This window comes from Phocoena sinus, chromosome 5 (assembly GCF_008692025.1).
Source record: "Phocoena sinus isolate mPhoSin1 chromosome 5, mPhoSin1.pri, whole genome shotgun sequence".
Taxonomy (NCBI): Eukaryota; Metazoa; Chordata; class Mammalia; order Artiodactyla; family Phocoenidae; genus Phocoena; species Phocoena sinus.
Window position 1 is genome coordinate 120,382,017 of NC_045767.1, and position 18,021 is coordinate 120,400,037.

At 36.2% G+C, this 18,021-nt stretch overlaps 1 protein-coding gene across 1 annotated transcript in view; it reads right to left on the reverse strand.

Moving 5' to 3' along the window:
• Positions 1 to 18,021, reverse strand: part of BANK1 (B cell scaffold protein with ankyrin repeats 1) — a 310,241-nt gene that overhangs the window by 157,424 nt on the left and 134,796 nt on the right. The window contains 1 exon segment of the mRNA XM_032632810.1: positions 708 to 904. Coding sequence (XP_032488701.1) covers positions 708 to 904 — 197 coding nt within the window.

The following is an 18,021-nucleotide window of genomic DNA, read 5'->3' on the forward strand; positions in this document are numbered from 1 at the left end:
TCTCGAGCAAAATGTGCATACCTTTGTTACAAACAGAAAATAATTGCTTTTCTAAGGTTGATTAAGGAAACACAAAGTGTGTTTTATGTACTAAGGTAGTATCCCCTCCTTCAATCGTCCCTTGGTTGCAGTCTTACAGAACTAATATCCTTCAAAGGGTGTTCTGAAATTTGGAGTTTCAACACACACAATAAAGAACTGGGACTTAACAGAGAGAGAAAGGGAATCAATCACATATCAGAAACAAAGTTAAACAACATGGGTTAGCTTTTTACTGGGTAGACTTTTTGAATAATTATCAAAATATACTCCTTTAACCTAGTAAATATTTATCTCATTTTACGTGCCTAACAGCGCCTACTTAGACTTTTGAACAAAAGACGAAAAGTAATAGGTTTTCATTTCCTTGGTAACATCTCCTTTCCAATACTGAACAGGCTATTTAGAAGCCAGAAAGACCAGATAAGTTTCAAAGGGGCTATTTAGGGGTGGGAGTGTGGAGTCAGAGCTGGTTTATGGCATATGAAAACAAGCTGAATAATCTTGCAAAATGCTTAAGACAATGAATGACTCAGGGCCAACAGACGCTAAAAACTAGCTGTAGAGTAGCATCATTTTCAAGAGCAATGTGCATGCACCCACACACACATACATACATATTAATTTTATAAAAAAGAGTTTTAGAGATAAAATGGAAAAATACTTACTGAAAAGTCTTCAAAGATTTTCTTGAGTTCTTCGTGACCATGCCTTTCAGCAATATGTGCTGGATCTGAACCCTCCAAATTTTTTATCTTAGATGCCCAAGTTGCTCCTGAACATTGAAGCAAATGAACAGCCAAGTTCTTTAGGCCAAATTTTGCTGCACAGTGGAGAAGAGTTGGAAGTTCTTTGAAATAAGGATCTATAAGCATAAGAATAGGATAATTTTTTATCATATCTCGAACCACATAAGAAAAAGTCAAACACAATCTACTCCTAAAAGTAATTCCCACAAAGTAGAGCAGACTTTTAGTGTGATTTTGCAAATAAGAAACTGTCAGTGGTTTTAGCAATGTAGACTCTCCCTCTTTCTATTTCTCATCTTAAAGCAAATATAAACTAATATTCTCACTAGCATTAGTGCCTCCCCCTTATTTGTTGGGTAAGTTTAATTCAGAAAGGCATATGGACCTCCTAAATGTAAAACAAAACAAAAACATTACATTGTAATAACTCCTTTTTCAATGTACTGCAACATTAACCAAACACTAAATAACAAATAAATTCATCTATAAAACTTTTTGTATTTTCTACTGCCATGCCTAGTTTGCTTCTCTTTGAAGTTGAAATGAACATGAAATTCCTGGGGGTGTGAGTTATGTTAGATTTTTATGTGAAATTTTTCTTTCAAAAAGTAACTGCAACAGCTAATAGGCACTTTTATAAAAATCTTCAATATGGAAATTTCCATCAGGATTTTACAGGTTTCATATCAATGTTCTGGAATTTGAATTTCCTAATTATACATTAGCTATTAGTTAGAAGACATGTATTAATTATGCATAACTATAAAACGATGAATGTATACTGCTATCACAATGCCAAAATACACACACACACACACACACACACACACACACACAAGCACACACACATGCGGATAAGTGATGGTTTGTTATTATTTTACACTTTCATACCTAGCTAGAAAAATTGTGTTACAGAAGTTACACACCAGCTTACTTTAATAGCTATGGCATTATTAGAAGCAAGCAGTGTGAAGACTTATAGCAACAGAAACAAAGCCATCAAAGCAAAAGTCAATTGTCTTCCAGCAAAATTCTAAAGCAATGAAAACAGCCACCTCATAATGTTTTGGAAAACTGTGAATCTGGCCTCATTTACTTTGCTGTTTTGTAGACCAAGGAAAAAAAAAAAAAAGGAAAAGAGAGGGGATTTAAACCTGGAGTTTTCAATTCACTTGGGTGTTTCAGGGCTGAATAAATTATCTAGTTTGTTAGTTTGTATGTTTTAACAGGAAACATAACAAAACAAAACAAAAACCTTCAGGACATGTTAAGAACTTACAGTAAGGAAATATTTTATCCTTCAAAATGTGTTAGAACTAAAATGGCCGTAGGTAAATCTAGGATAGTATTTCAGTGATAAAGGCACTTGTCCCTTCTTATATGGTGAGCAGTGACTAAAAAAGTATCTAATATTTTATGAAGATGAGCTTATAAAAGCTGAAACTGTTCAAGGTAGGTACCAATTTTCAAAATAAAAATAATGTATTTTCTCCAAAAGGAATTAAGATATAATTTTCTATTTATTTTCATTTAAATGGATTATAAAATAATTTCTGCTATAATTAAACCAAACCAAAGTTAATAAAGAAAAATATTTGCATGATAATGTCAGATTTTTACATGCCCTTGGTCATCTTTCTCTTTGTCATACCATACAATATACAAAAAACATCATCACCTGCCAATAAATGCCATATGCATTGTTCTTGCACATTGTTATTCTGTTGTACTTTGAAATCACTGTTAATGCAGCTTAAAATATATTTTCATTAAGTAAGTGTTTAATCATTATAGGAACACATTCACCTTTTAACCTCACCAACTTCCCCTGTCAGTAAATTCTTCAAGTTTAAGGTAATATAATATTAGAAACAACTACAATAAACTTCATTAAAAGTCTCTCTATTTTTGTACACCAGGAAGAATAAAAAGGACCAAGTGGACATGGTTTTCCAGGGCTCACTTCTTAACAGTTTTGATACTCTGAACCATGCTTTCTGGCACACAAAAGCAAGAAGTTCTGCTGATTTAAGATTATGCTGCTGATACTAAAAGGGAGTACAGGTTTGAAGGCTGGCTCCTTTAATTTCCATTTCTTTATTTCATTTTTAGTTGTAGCTGAAAAGCCATTAATCTTCTAGAATGCTTTGTGAAGTTAGAGACCTGAAAGAGTTTTGGAGGACATTTTTCCAGTTTCCTATCCAGTAACAGAATTGCATTCCTAGAGTCTATAAAAGATGATCTTCTAGTTACTGCTTGCATAGCTCTAATGAGAGAGTGTTTTTTACTTCCTAAAGCAGCCTGTTTCTTGATTAGACAACACTGATCATTAGACATTATTACTTCTGTTGAGGTGAAATTTCCTCTAAATTACCATATCTTTATATCCTTTGGGCAATACAGAATATGACAGTTACAAAAGCATGGGCTTAGCGTTAGTTGGCTTTGCCATATATTCACTATGTGACGTTTCAGCAAGCCACTCAGTATCTGAGCCCAGCTTTCTCATCCAAATTTGTAGGGCTACTGAGATAATTAAATGACAACATATAAAAAGTGCCCAGAAAGGTGTCTGAAACATAACAGGTATTCAATAAATTATTAGTTTCCTTCTCCTTCTTCTGCATCAAATAGTTTAAAGCATCCTTGCCCTAACTCCCCTTTGCCCCAACCTTATGATCACTCATTCTTTTCGTTATTCCAAAGTAGTTACCATCCTGAGAGACTGACCCCGGAATAGATGGTCCTTTACAAAATGATGAATCCATTTCACACCTGCCCCAGTGTCATCACTACAGCAGTACCTTTCATGTTCTTGGATGAGGTCATTTTGCCTGCTTATCTTCATTATGTAGGAGATGCTCAGCTTGCTAATATAATATGACCAATAACTAGAAAATTTCTAATTTAAGGTATTTTTTTTAAAATTAGTATATGACAGAGTTAACAGTTCAAAAAATTAAATGATTCATAGGAGCTGTATTAATTATTTTAATACTAATTAGATTGTGATTTCTAGCACTGTTTTTTCCAGAATGTCAAATTAAATACACTCAGTATGTGCATATCTTATTATATTCTATACATATGAAATTTATATGTGAATAAAGGTATTCATATCAATACAGGTATGATTATGCTAAGAAATAGTTTGGGTTTTTCAGTATCCTGCTTTTTATAAAATCAAACTTTTTATATTTTAGCCTTGATTGGATGATTATGAGAATGTGAGATATGAATGGATTGCTCTGTGTGGGGAACAAGCATGTTTGTAACAGCATAAGATGAGGAAGTTCTTTATCTTATAAAATAAAAACTTGCTGGAGGAGGCTATACTCTCTTATGGGCATAGACTCAGTGTCAGAGAAGGAGTGCTGATCAAATAATGTGTCTGTGACCCAGGGGAGTATTACATGCTGTCCCTTGCTATTCTTCAGTGCTTAATTTCATTCTAGATCACATGATCACTAATGTTTTTGCTAAAAGATACTGATGTTTCGATTGGCTTCTGAAAAAAATACAGAAGTATAATTTATATTTAAGAATACACTGATCATCGGTTTCATGCATCTTGACAGTTGTATACACCCATGTAACCATCACCCAAAACAAGCTAAGGAAACTTCTATCACCACCACAAGTCCCCTCCTGCTCCATTCGAGTCAATTCGTCACTTCAGAGGCAACTACTGTGTAATTTCTATCAACACAGATAAATTTTATTTCATCTTGTATTTCATATAAATGGGATCAAACAGTATATACTCTTGTATTCCATCGTCCTCTGCCCTCTATTTCTAATGAGAAGTCAGACGTAATTCTTATAATTGTTTTCTGTATGGCATGTGCTTTCTTCAACACACACATCCTCATCCCCACCCCTACCACAGGCACTTTTAAAATTTTCTCTTTATCTTTGATTTTCATCCCCTAGTAGAATATATACAAAAATATTATACCTACATACACCTTTAACTATGGTATGTGTAGGTATAATATTTTTGTATATATTCTACTAGGGGGTTGCAGAGCTTATTAAATCTGTGGGTTAATGTCATTCCTCAATTTTGGATCATTCTCAGCCATTATTTCTTCAAATATTTTTCTGCCTCATTGTCTCTCATCTTTATTCTGAGAACTCAATTATACATGTTTGATCATGTAGTATTATCTCATAGACCTTGAGTCAAAACTGAGCCAAATTAATACGTAGATGAGCTGAGCTTGTTTTTTTTGTTTTTTTTTGTTTTTTTTTGCGGTAAGTGGGCCTCTCACTGTTGTGGCCTCTCCCATTGCAGTGGCATGTGGGATCTTCCCGGACCGGGGCACGAACCCACGTTCCCTGCATTTGCAGACAGACTCCCAACCACTGCGCCACCAGGGAAGCCCTGAGCTTGTTCTTTTTTTAAGGCTTTACTTAGACTCTGGATTTTTCCTCTCTTTATCAGCTTGAATAATTTGACTGTCTTCAAGTAAGCTGATTCTTTTCTCTTTTTTCTACAATTAGGCTCGTCAAATATCTAAAAATTTTCTGATATTTTATGTTTCTAGAATTTCCTTTTGTTTTTTATTACAATTTCCAATGCTCTGATGAAATCTCCATCTCTTCATGCATGTTGTGCAACTTTTACAATAGATTCTGTAACATATTTATCATAGTTACCTTAATGTTCCTATCCGAATTATTTCACCATCTGGAGCATTTCTGTGTTTGCCTCTTATGACTGTCTCTTTTCTTGACCACAGGTCATCTTTCATTCCTTCTTTGTGCTCCTTGTGATTTTATATTGCATGCTGAACATTGTACTAAAGGACTGAAATAAATAATATTTACCCCTAGAATAAGGCATACCCTTTCTTCAGTCAGACAACTAGACTTGGAAGCTGATTCAAATTAATCTGTAAGTGAGCAGAACTTGGTCATTTTCTGAGGCTTTACTTCGATTTAGTTAACCACTGGCTTCAAATATTTTGACGGCAGAATCATAACTTTCTTCAGCACAGCTTGGGACCTGAGCTTTGGTAAGACTCAAGAAATCTCTGTTGCTCTACAGACTGGCTGCCAGCCTTTGGGTCACAGGATGGCTCTTTTTTTTCTCTCCAGTTCTGCCTCCAGAATTTTTCACATCAGAAAATCTTGCTCAGGATGGGAATAAAGACACAGACCTACTAGAGAATGGACTTGAGGATATGGGGAGGGGGAAGGGTAAGCTGGGACAAAGTGAGAGAGTGGCATGGACATATATACACTACCAAATGTAAAACAGATAGCTAGTGGGAAGCAGCCGCATAGCACAGGGAGATCAGCTCGGTGCTTTGTGACCACTTAGAGGGGTGGGATAAGGAGTGTGGGAGGGAGATGCAAGAGGAAGGGGATATGGGGATATATGTATATGTATAGCTGATTCACTTTGTTATAAAGCAGAAACTAACACACCATTGTAAAGCAATTATACTCCAATAAAGATGTTAAAAAGAAAAAAAAAAGAATATCTTGCTCAGATTTTGAGGGGGCCTCTGTATACACTCAGTTAAGGCAGACTCCTTATTATCCCAATAGCTTGGAGGTGTTTTTTCCACTTTTATGCCTCTCTGTATTTAGAATCTGTCTGCTGCTGCTTTCCACATGGCAAAAGCTTTGATGCGATTTGTCTCAGCAAGCCTGTCCGACTCTCACTCTTTAGCAGCCACTAGTGGTCCTCAGGGATTTTAAGGATATCTCTCAACCTTACTGCCCTCGTCCAGCCATTGGCATACTAGCTCTGTGCACTTATGACGGCCTACAAAAGAGAGTTAGTGGGTGATACAGACCCGCTCTGTAACAGGGACTCTTTGGGATTTTCATCCATCACAGTAGCCTAAGTACAGCCATTAAATGTTTGCTAAATGTTCAGGTGGTTTCTCTTTACTCCTCATCTACAGTGAGTTCTTATCCTCCTGGGATGGGATGGAAGTCATGAGTTTCTTCTCTTTTGTGAAGGACTTGTCCCTTTCTGGAATTTAGTTCATTTAGGTTTCTTTTGTCATTCATTTTCTGCTGTATTTAAAAAAGAAACTGTGATTTTGAAGATCATCTTGCTTGCTTCTTACTATTACAATAAGAACAACAGACTCTTATGATGTTGTACATCTTAATCAGAGGCAGAAGTCCTACGAGACCTAAAGACCATTTAGTTATTTTTGTAAACTCACAGCATTTGTTTTGCAAACAGTTTGTTAATCTTAACTATTAGATTAAAATAATAGATACCTTAAGAAGATATTAAAAAAAAACTTTTTAGAATGTGTTTAATCTACAGTATAACATCTGCTTCATTTCACGGCAATTTTCATTTAATTAATGAAGATTCTTTATATCTGTTTCTATTATCAAGGTGTGAATAAAGAAGTCATAACTCACACTAAGGGGTGACCAATTTGCTTTTGACTTTTCCTCCAGACAAAATAAATTTTCAGTTTTCAGTTGTTTCAGCCAATGTCTGTCAAATGGTAATTTCAGGGGAACAGAATTAAGTGTCTGGCAGGGGAATTTTTCAATGAAAATCCAATTTCACTAGTTTTTGCAAATAAAAATAAATAGATGAGCTAGAACCTAGTAAAGAAATGTTTGTTTGGGCTGAGCCATTTCCAACAGTTCCACATAATCCCTATAAACAATGGCCAATAATTAGATTGAAGTTATCAAACCAAGCTTCCAAAACATTAACCTAGCTCTCACCAGAATAATAAAGTGGGAGTATGTCCTGGGTTAGCTTCAAAAGTTTTAAAGTAAGATGAGTATGCAAACTGGAAGTGCATGACCATGTAATCCACTGTTCTCTTAAATCACTATCTGGAATAGTAAATCTTTATTCACTCAATGTGTGATGACCAGGTAGCCACTATAGGACAAAACAATGAAGCACACAAAAAAGAGAAGATAAAGAGTCAGGAGATCTGCATTCTAATCCCAGCTCAGCTACATGGTGCTTATGAAAGTTCTTTCATTTCCCTGCACCTCAGTTTCTTCATTTATGAAATTATAAGGTTGGGGTCAGAACTGTAGGATTTAGGACATTCTTCTGAGCTAGAGGCCATGCCACAGATGGTTTTAGGGTAATTTTCCCTGATGCGAATCAGATACCAACAAAAGGAGTAAGGATGATCTTTGTGAAGGTTGAAGAAAGGTAATGATTTTCATTCCTTTCATCATAGGATTTGGAGTCTGATGAAATGTTAGTATTTCTGTGGATCTGTAAGACAGAGCATTGCTGGGTTTATGAATCTGATTGCTCTGTGACAGGAGAAGCACATATACACCATGTGAGGTGTCATTCTTCCCGTCTGTTGAAAGAGTAGACATTTAACCCTATTTAGGATTTCAAGCAACCAAAAATACTACCAACATTATCGTATTTCTAAAATCTTGATACTCTAAATTAAATGCACATGGGAAATAATGGTTCATTAAAGGCCTTTGATGCAATTTGTTATCTCTCATATTACAAAATATGTAAGAGTGGGAAGCTTGGAGTCCATGTCTGGAGGTAATGTGAGGAAGCAAAGAGGCGAGTACATTTCTCGCCTACATTTCATAATTAGCAGTTCTTGGAATTGGTATTAATTAAAATTAAATCTCACAGCATTTGAATAGGGTTGTTTATAGTCCACTTTCCACTACTGAACCCAGACAGTGATGAGGCAATAAAAAGAGTGGAGCTGATCCACGTTTAACCAGCCCAATCTGTGGCTAACCTCTGGTTAAAATAAGAAATCTCTAGAAATCCATGTGTGATTGTACTGTGCTCCTCTGTGTTCATTTAAAAAATACCTTTTGAAAATTACCAATTTTGTCTCTTCTGATTCTTAACAGCAAAGGGACCAAGAACCTAGAAAGAAGCCAGGAAAGAGCTTAGAAAGATCCAGGAAACCTGGAACAGCAAGAGTGTGGAAACAACTTGGGCTGGGCTGGGATCAGATGGCTGACCACCACCAGGCCATGCCTTACAGGTAGAAAGCTACCCACTGTCCTTGTATGGGTTTCACATGGAACGCCAAGGAATGTAATACTACCAAGCAGTAAATCAACTTATCTGGCAAAGATGCGTGATTTCATTAGTAAGGAGTATTTGGCATTTTTTGAGGACTTCTTGGAGTCTTGAGAACCTGATTTATTCTTTAAAAAATATTAAATAATTTTGATAATAAAAGTGAACTAAGGCAGGAAAAAATCTGGGAAAATTTTTTGGGTAATAAAGGGGCTGGAGAGAGAGCTTTGGGAACACCAGCATATGTAATATAGGGACAGAATATAAATGGAATCTGAGAATGATTTGGGAAGCACCTAAGTGTAGGATGGTTGGAAAGAAAGGTGAAGCATGTTAGGGAAACCTCCTAGAAAGCTGTTTCAGGAGGAAGGAGAAATAATTGATGGCCTGAATTAGAGTGGTGGCAGTAAAAATGGACAAGGACAGAGATGCCAGACATTTCCAAAGAAAAGTTTACCGGACTAGATGATTGACTTTATAAGCTCTGAAGGAAAGAGTTGATTTAAGATACCACTCAGGTTTATGGCTACAAAGTTACAAGGTAGAAGAGAAAGTGTATTCATTAGGGAAGGGGACAGATCATTGTCATGGAGAAGCACAGGTGGGGCTGTTGATGGGGTAGCTGCTGGCAATACGATTATATAGCGCTAAATCAAATTAGACATATGTGTCTTCGAGTAGAGCATATTAGTTATCAACTTAGCTGCTGTATCACTAAACATTAATAATCACCACAGAACCCTTGTTTTGTGGAAGAGGAAGTATTCTGAAATAGGGCTGCCGCGCTCCTTTTGCCACATAAGGTAACAAAGTCATAGATTAGGAACTAGGATGTGAATATATATCTTTAGGAGGCAATTATTTAGTTTACTACACTAAGCAAAACATGGTAACCTCACTCTCAGGAAACAGGAAAGTGGTAACAGCGCCACAATTCAACATATCTTAACACTGTAAGCAATATCTACTGTTCCTTGACCAAGAGTTTATATTATGTATATGACCCAAATTGCAGCTGTTAACCACACCGTCAACAATCCTCAAGTCCGTAAACCAGGATAGGCTATTCTGAGAGATTTTTCTATCCACTGGGTTACAGTTGCTTTGCAAATCTATTGACCAGCATTTTTCAAATTGATTGTTGGGGATCCCAAATGTGTGTGGGTGGATTACAGCTGTTTAGAGCTGCTGGCATCTGAACGATAGGATGATGGAGAGTGTGATGGTTAATTTTATGTGTCAACTGTCTTGGTTATGGCGCCCAGTTGTTTGGTCAAACACCAGCCTGGATGTTACTGTGCCAGCATTTTTTTAGATGTGATTAATATTTAAGTAAGTAGAATTTGACCCAATTACCCTCCATAATGTGGGCAAGCCTCACCCAATCAGTTGAAGGCCCTAGGAGAAAAGACTGAGGTTCACCAAAGAGGAAGGAATTCAGTTTCCAGACTGCCTTTGGACTCAAGGCTGTAACATCAACTTCTGCTGGACCTGTCAGCTTGTTGGTCCGCCCTGCAGATTTCAGAATTGCCAGCCTCACAATCCCGTGAGCCAGTTCCTTAAAGTAAACCTCTCTCTGTCTTTCTCTCTCAGTCCATTCTCTTCATTCCATTTCTCTGGAGAATCCTGACTAATTCAGTGAGGAAAATGACTGTGGTGGTTTTGGTAAACCATAACAAGACATAAAAAACCAAGTTCTTCTACATTTTTGAGTTCCTATTCTTCTCAGAGTCATGCAGTGAATCTTTACACCTGCAGCAACACTAAAAAGATATTCTGTAACTATTTGGTAATGGCATAATCCAGAGAGCAAAGGAATCCCTTTAGGAAGCACAGGGAGATGGCTTGCAGGTAGGGTAGTGATTGGGTAGTATGGGGGTGGGGGGAGGTTTTGGACCTGTCAAGAGTTTCAGAGGATAGACACTCTAGTTTTGAAAATTATCATTGCACAACAGCTGCAAAAGTAAGAGGGAGTTCCTTAAGGATTAATTTATTCAATTTACAAAAAAAAAGCAAGTTGCTGTGCGTGCGTGTGTGTGTGTGTAATTGAAGCTAACCCTTGCTTGCATTTTTCTTTAAAAAATGAGTGAATATTACAGAGACTATGTCCTGTTATCAGTTACTAATGGACACTATTTATGTTTTTTCCCTAATCCTACGATAAACTTACAGATTTAAACTTACTACTTTTGACCTTGAAACACCTACATTTTTTTGTGTCAACCCAGAGGAGATGAGCATGTGTGTCTCACTCACTGCACACAGTTCAGCGCAGCACATTCAGAAGGCTCATATGCCGATGTTTCATTCTGTTAATGGCAGAGGCCATAGATAAGAGGTAGAAAGGAAAGAAAGTGACATTACATATAGCTGCCTTATATTCCTACAAAGAAGAGCTGTTTTATTTTTGGAGCTCAAATAATACTAGTCTAATACCTAATGCTTACCAGGGTTTCAATGATTTTAGTCTATGGTTAACTTTGTTGCCATTATCAAGTTAATGTGGTAAATATTTATTGAATGCTAGAAACTCTTCTAGGCGCTAGGAATAAGTCCATGAACAAAAGAGACAGGGCTCCTTCCTAAAGGATAGTATTTGTCCATAGAGGCAAAAGTGGTGATTTGAAGGAAATCACGCACTGTGAAACAAAAATCACCATGTTTCTGGGACTGCAAAAAATAACATAAAGAGTATCTGAGATAATTTCAAACTTGCCTTTATAAATTATTCATTAAAGTAGTAATTTTAAATAATTTAGCAGAAATAATTCATAACCTTTCCTCTAAATGTAAGATCATCTTCCTGGGAAGCTTCCTCCAACTGTCCCTCTTTCTCTGGGCTCCTGTGACCCCCTGGAGCTATAGCTCCTTACAATGTATAGGGCTGCAGTGGCTGAGGAGTGGTTAATAACCTCAGCTGGGCTGACTGGATCCAAGTCCCAGGGCTGCCACCATTTGAGCAAATGATATAAGTTCTCAATGCCTCATCTGTAAATCAGAGTTTAAAATATTACCTACCATGGGTTGGTTGAGAGGAATTAAATGAGATTAAGTAAGGTGCTTAGAATTATTCTTGACACAGCGTACACAAAATGCAAGTGTTGGTTCTTATTAGTACAGAACACACTACATTAGTGACACTTAACTTTGTGGTTTTATTTTCTCTTCCCTCTTCTTGGGTGCCCGCTGAGTGTATGGGTTTTATTTATTCTATTTATCTCACATTCCTCTATCTTCCCTCAGTATCTAGAAGGGTTCCTAGTTTGAAGCCAAGTGTGTTACACTTCTAAGAATTCATGAGGGTTTATTTTTATTTTTAATAATGATACTCAAAAACATGCATTTTTGAGATAAACAGTCACTCTAAGACTACTTCATTCTGTATCCATGATCTTTAGTCCTGGGACATGGAGTGAGCGAATAAAAAAAAATCTGCTATCTTGACTTTAATTTTATTCATGTCAATTTTATTCAGGTACTTAACTTATCAAAGAAAAGAAAAGAAAGGAAAAGAAAAGGAAAGGAAAGAACAGAAAAGAAATTGTACCACCCGTTACTGCTGTGTTCAATCAACGGTTTCCTGGTGATTCACAGACCGATAGCATCCACATCATCTATGAATTTGTGAAAAATGTAAAATTCTTTGGCCCACCCCAGATCTGTGGTATCAGAAATTCTAAATGGGGCCTAGCAATCCGAGTTTTAACAAACCTTCCACGCGACTCTGATGCCCACTAAAGTTTGAGAGCAAAAGTATCAATACAAAAAAGAATGGGGCTTGGTTTGCATAAATAAGCAAGAGTAGGTAGCCAATAAAATTGAGATTAACCTAATAAGAGAGTGAAATAAAACTGCAAAGGATACAAAGTATGTCTGGAGTAGACTTTCTCTCCATTCTATTCAGTTTCTCTAAGGGTGTCCCTCTTTCATCATGGTTTACATTTTTAAAAATATCTTCTTATGGGTAGTAAACAGAAAAGACTCAAATAGAAGAGAAAGTTTAATGCTAAAAGATATTTCCTTTATTTCTTAGAGAAACACCATCTGACAGCACTGTGAGAAATAAAGCATGGTTAGAAACAATATTTCAACCAAACATCACACATCATATTCTTACAGAAGTAATCTCCATTTGGATTCTGTTGATAATGATCATGGAGGATACAATTTCTTATAGTCAGTCAAATATCATGGGTAGAGGTCATGCTTATTTCCCAGATTGCCATTATTGCCAAGAATTTCTTCTGTAAAAGTGCAATTCTCAACTTTCTGTGAGAAAGCTCATCTTTCTGGCTTCCAGGATGACTCAAGTCAGAAACTGGTTCTCAGCTAGATAGGAATGATGTGAAAGTAACTGAGACAATGAAGCAAAGTGCTTGAGATTGAAAGCTTGTTCTTTACTGTGTGCTGTTAACCCTGCTGTGATCACACACTTTGGATTCTCAGCCTAATTGGTTACATTTTTTTTTCCTCATCTGCTATCCTGGTCCTTGTATTTTATACTGCCCTGTTCATAATCTGTCCTGTAGGCTTCTATTCATTCCTTCTCCCAATATCTATATACCTAAACTCCGTCTTCAACTTTGGAGGTGCTTAAAATGAAGGAAGGTATACACCAAATGAAATTTAGGTTCACTACAAAGAAAATGAGTCCAAATGGCAGTTAATAGAAACTTGACATAATCCTCTCCTCTGTTTCTCCTGGATAGTGCTTCTTTTTTCGCTTGTTAACATCTTGCATTCTCTCAATTGGTCTGAATATTCAATTACTTTTAGATATTTTACAGAATCTGGGGGGTCTTGGGGAGCAGTTAATCAGAACTATACTTCTTTATCTTCCCAGTATTTGCTTTAGAGACACTACCCACTGATACAGACTTTAAGGAGAAACCAGAAGATCTACATGGTATTCTTGGTACAAAGATTTGGGGAACACCTGGATCGACCGGGGGGCATTTTTGGTATTAATGAATATTTCTGTAAATCACAAATTATTTTGTGGCATTTTCCACTCTTACTCTCTGAAGTAGGATGTGACATGGTTGATCACTTTCTTCCCTCAGAAGCATTTTCTTCACTTGTCTCAAGACACCATAATCCTACTTCAGCCGGCATTCCTGCTGTCAGTCTCCTTTTATGGAAACTTTTCTTCCAGATCTCTAAATACTGCATTGCCCAGGACTCAGACCTTTGCTCTGAACTATACTTTCTATCGAATGATCTCATCCAGGCCATGGCTGTGAATACCACGTATGACCTCCTTCCTGGGCTTTTGACAATATGTCAGCAAGTCTCACCATCGTCACTTTCAAATATCTATCAGGTAAGAGCAAGTGTCAACACCTCCACTGCCAACACCAGGTGACAGCCACCATCATGTCTCCCTGAGACCACTATGGCCTCCTATCTGGTTTCTCTGCTTCCATTCTTATACACCTGTAATGTGTTCTCTATAGCAACAATTTTTAAAATGTAAATTAGATGATACCAAACCATTTAAAAATATTTGCATGACTTGTCATCACCTCCTAACTCCCTATACTCTCACTTTACTGTATTTTTGTCATTACCAGTATCCCTTTTGAAATAAAACTGCTTATTTTGTTATTGCTTTTCTGCTGCCCTCATTAAAATAAAACTCCAAAAAAACAGATTTTTCTATAATGGCCCCCATGTCTGTAGTGCCTAGAAGAGTGTCTGACACTTTGCTTACACTTGTAATATAAATGAATAAATAAGATTGCTTAACAGAATCTTTTTTTTTTTTTTTTGCGCAGTATGTGGGCCTCTCACTGTTGTGGCCTCTCCCATTGCGGAGCACAGGCTCCGGACGTGCAGGCTCAACGGCCATGGCTCACGGGCCCAGCCGCTCCGCAGCATGTGGGATCTTCCCGGACCAGGGCACGAACCCGTGTCCCCTGCATCGGCAGGCGGACTCTCAACCACTGTGCCACCAGGGAAGCCCTTAACAGAATCTTTTTGATCAAAGTTTTCTTAATTGAGAGAAAATATTACATTTGCAGACTCACCTTCTTCATCTATAACTACAGAATCCTCAACTATTACACAACTGTTCCCTTATTGTAACAATACAATTATGTGATGTTACAGTGATAGCAATGAGCAGAATGAGAAACGAACTATGAATGTTGTTGAGAGGTGGAGAAGGTTAACCACTCATTGGTCAAAGTGGTCAAGGGTTGGCCTCAATGCTTGTTGGACTCAGGATGGCACACGGCCTATTTCTAGAGTGTTACAATGCAGCCTGAGATCAGGGAAGTTTCTTTGATTCTGCAAGACATATTGTTCTGTCTTCCCTATGTTCCCAGTAGACTCAAGGTCAGAGGTGCTTCCTGGTCTGGGGAATAACTCAAGTATGGAGAAGGCCAAATTCTAGCCCCGACATAAACTTTTCTTCCTTTCCCCCCACCTCCTTCTTCCTTTTTTCCTAATTTTTACTTACATCCTTAAACCATAGTCATCTTTATAAGCATTTATTTTCAAACTTCACAGACTCCTTGAAGAAACACTGTAAAAGTGAGTAATAGCAGTATAATACTGAAAAAAATGCTTTTTTCTTTTCTTTTCTTTTTTTTTTGTTAATCAAGTAAAAAATCATTTTGCGGGCTTCCCTGGTGGCGCAGTGGTTGGGAGTCCGCCTGCCGATGCAGGGGACACGGGTTCGTGCCCCGGTCTGGGAAGATCCCACATGCCGCGGAGCGGCTGGGCCCGTGAGCCATGGCCGCTGAGCCTGCGCGTCCGGAGCCTGTCCTCCGCAACGGGAGAGGCCACAACAGTGAGAGGCCCGCGTAACGCATAAAAAAAAAAAAAAAAAAAAAAAAAATCATTTTGCAGGATTCAAAGTGGTTGCTTAATTTTATTATTATTTGATACAAATTAAACCATCAATTCATAAAACTAACTTGAAAATATGCTAAAAATATCCTTTGTAGGATATGTGAAAATCTGTACTGGTAGGTTGTGTTACCAAAAAAAATGAAGTGGAAGAATCCATCATTTTACAGTCAATTTACATGCCAAAGCTCCAATTCACTCAAGCTCTACAAGTTTTGATAATGTGTTATGTGTAAATCTGTTCCTAATTTTGTGTATTTACCCAACAGTGATGCGTTTGTTACTAATTTGAAGTGAGTTTACATGACTACATTTTTTCCTATCATCTATTACTTCTCATGTCAGAATGTGAAATAATCTTCACCATTTCTTTTCTTTTGCATTGATTTCTTCATTGCCCCAATTTTCTTCTCCAGTGGTTTAAAATGAAAACTAGAAAGGTCCATACAACTTCATGCATTGTGAAATTCATATTTTGGGAAGACACTGAAAAATTTTTTTTGTAAAATATCCTTGATAATTGCTTCCATCTGTTCCTAATTTTCTTTTCAGGGAATAAGATTAGTAATTCCTCATTTTCAATAACTTTTCTTTCCATGTAGAACAATGCTAGATTTAGAAGATTCCTGGCTCAATCCCATAGGTATCAAGAAAAGGAGTAGTCACAAATAATTTTAAAATAATAGTTTTGATGTTAACAAAACCATGAAATAAACAGAAATAAATCTAACAACGGTTTTTAAGAATTTCAAAAAATATTTTTTCTGGAAAGACGTAAAAAAAACCCAAATAAATATCATGCTTACGACAGAGAGAGTTAAGTATAGTAAAAATGACAGTTTTTACTAAATTAATCTACAATGTTCTTTCTATTTTATTAGAGTATTTCATGGAATTTGACACATTGATCCTAAATATAGGACAACTAAAAGACAACTAAACTTTAGGGCAACTAAAGGAATAAGGAGAGCAAAAATAATTTCAAGAATGAGGTGGGGATCAGCTCTGATACCAAGTTTTATGATGAATTTAATTATATGCTTCATAATATAACATATAAATTAAAAGACAAGCTATCAATTAAATAGACATTTGCAATGTATAAAACTGACAAATGTTACTATCCAGAATATATATGTATATGTATCATATATATATATATATATATGTTATATATATGAAGAGAGAGAGAGAGAAATCTCCCAAAATTCAGTAAGAAAAAAATAACCAACATAAATAAATGAAGACTATTAAATGTAAATTCACTGAGGAAAAATGAAATGTAAATAAACAGAAGAAAAATGCTCAACTATATCTGTAATGACAATGTCAATTAAAAAGTGAGATACCACTTCCCACCTGTTAGATTGCAAAAAATATATTTAACTCACAGTTCTTAACATAGAAAAGATGTGGAAAAATGGCACAATACTGCTGGTAGAATTATTTATAAATTAGTAAAAGTATTTTCCACAGAAATTTGAAAATATCTAGCACTACAGAATAAGTACATACCTGTTTAACTCAGAAATTCTATTGGTAATTGTATCTCCTGAGGAATTATAACATATATGCATAGGAATTCATATGCAAGAATGTTCATCATAGAATTAATTGCAACAATAAAACACTTGAAAACTTTATTACCCATTAATAATAATGGGTAATAATGGAGAACAGATACATACTGTGGTATAGTCAAACAATTCAATGCTATAGAATATTTCAAATGAATGACCTAGATCTACATAAAGACATGTATAAATATAAAAATATTAATACCGGGCAAAAATAGTACATTGAAGAAAAAGTATGATTATCATTTACACAAAATCTACAAAATTGCACATGACTGTATATGAATTAAGGAAACAAATGTATGTAGTTAAAGAATGAAGAACTGCAAGGGAATGTTCATCAATAAGTTTAATTAAAGTAATGGTTACTTTTCAAGGGTATGGAATCACAAAGGGAAACAGAAATTCGACTATATCTGTAGAATTTTACTTCTTATAAAAAAAGATGTGAAGCAAACGTGACAAAATGTTAAGATTTGGCAATCCTAAATGATAGGTACAGGTGTTTTTTATATTATTTTCTGTATTTTTCTGCATGTTTAAATTATTTGATGATATAAAAAGAAACAACTCAGTGACATTCAGTTCTCCTCTACTCAGATAGCAAATGAGCTATTTTCTGTGAACCTAAAGATATTACAAGTCCAAGATAAATCCTAGGGCCACAGTGACTACTACATGTGTACTGAATATCCAGTTACATGCTCCTCATTTCACAGACATTTTAGGAGATAATATACTGAATTAACATTTCCACATGTCACTGGTGATCATA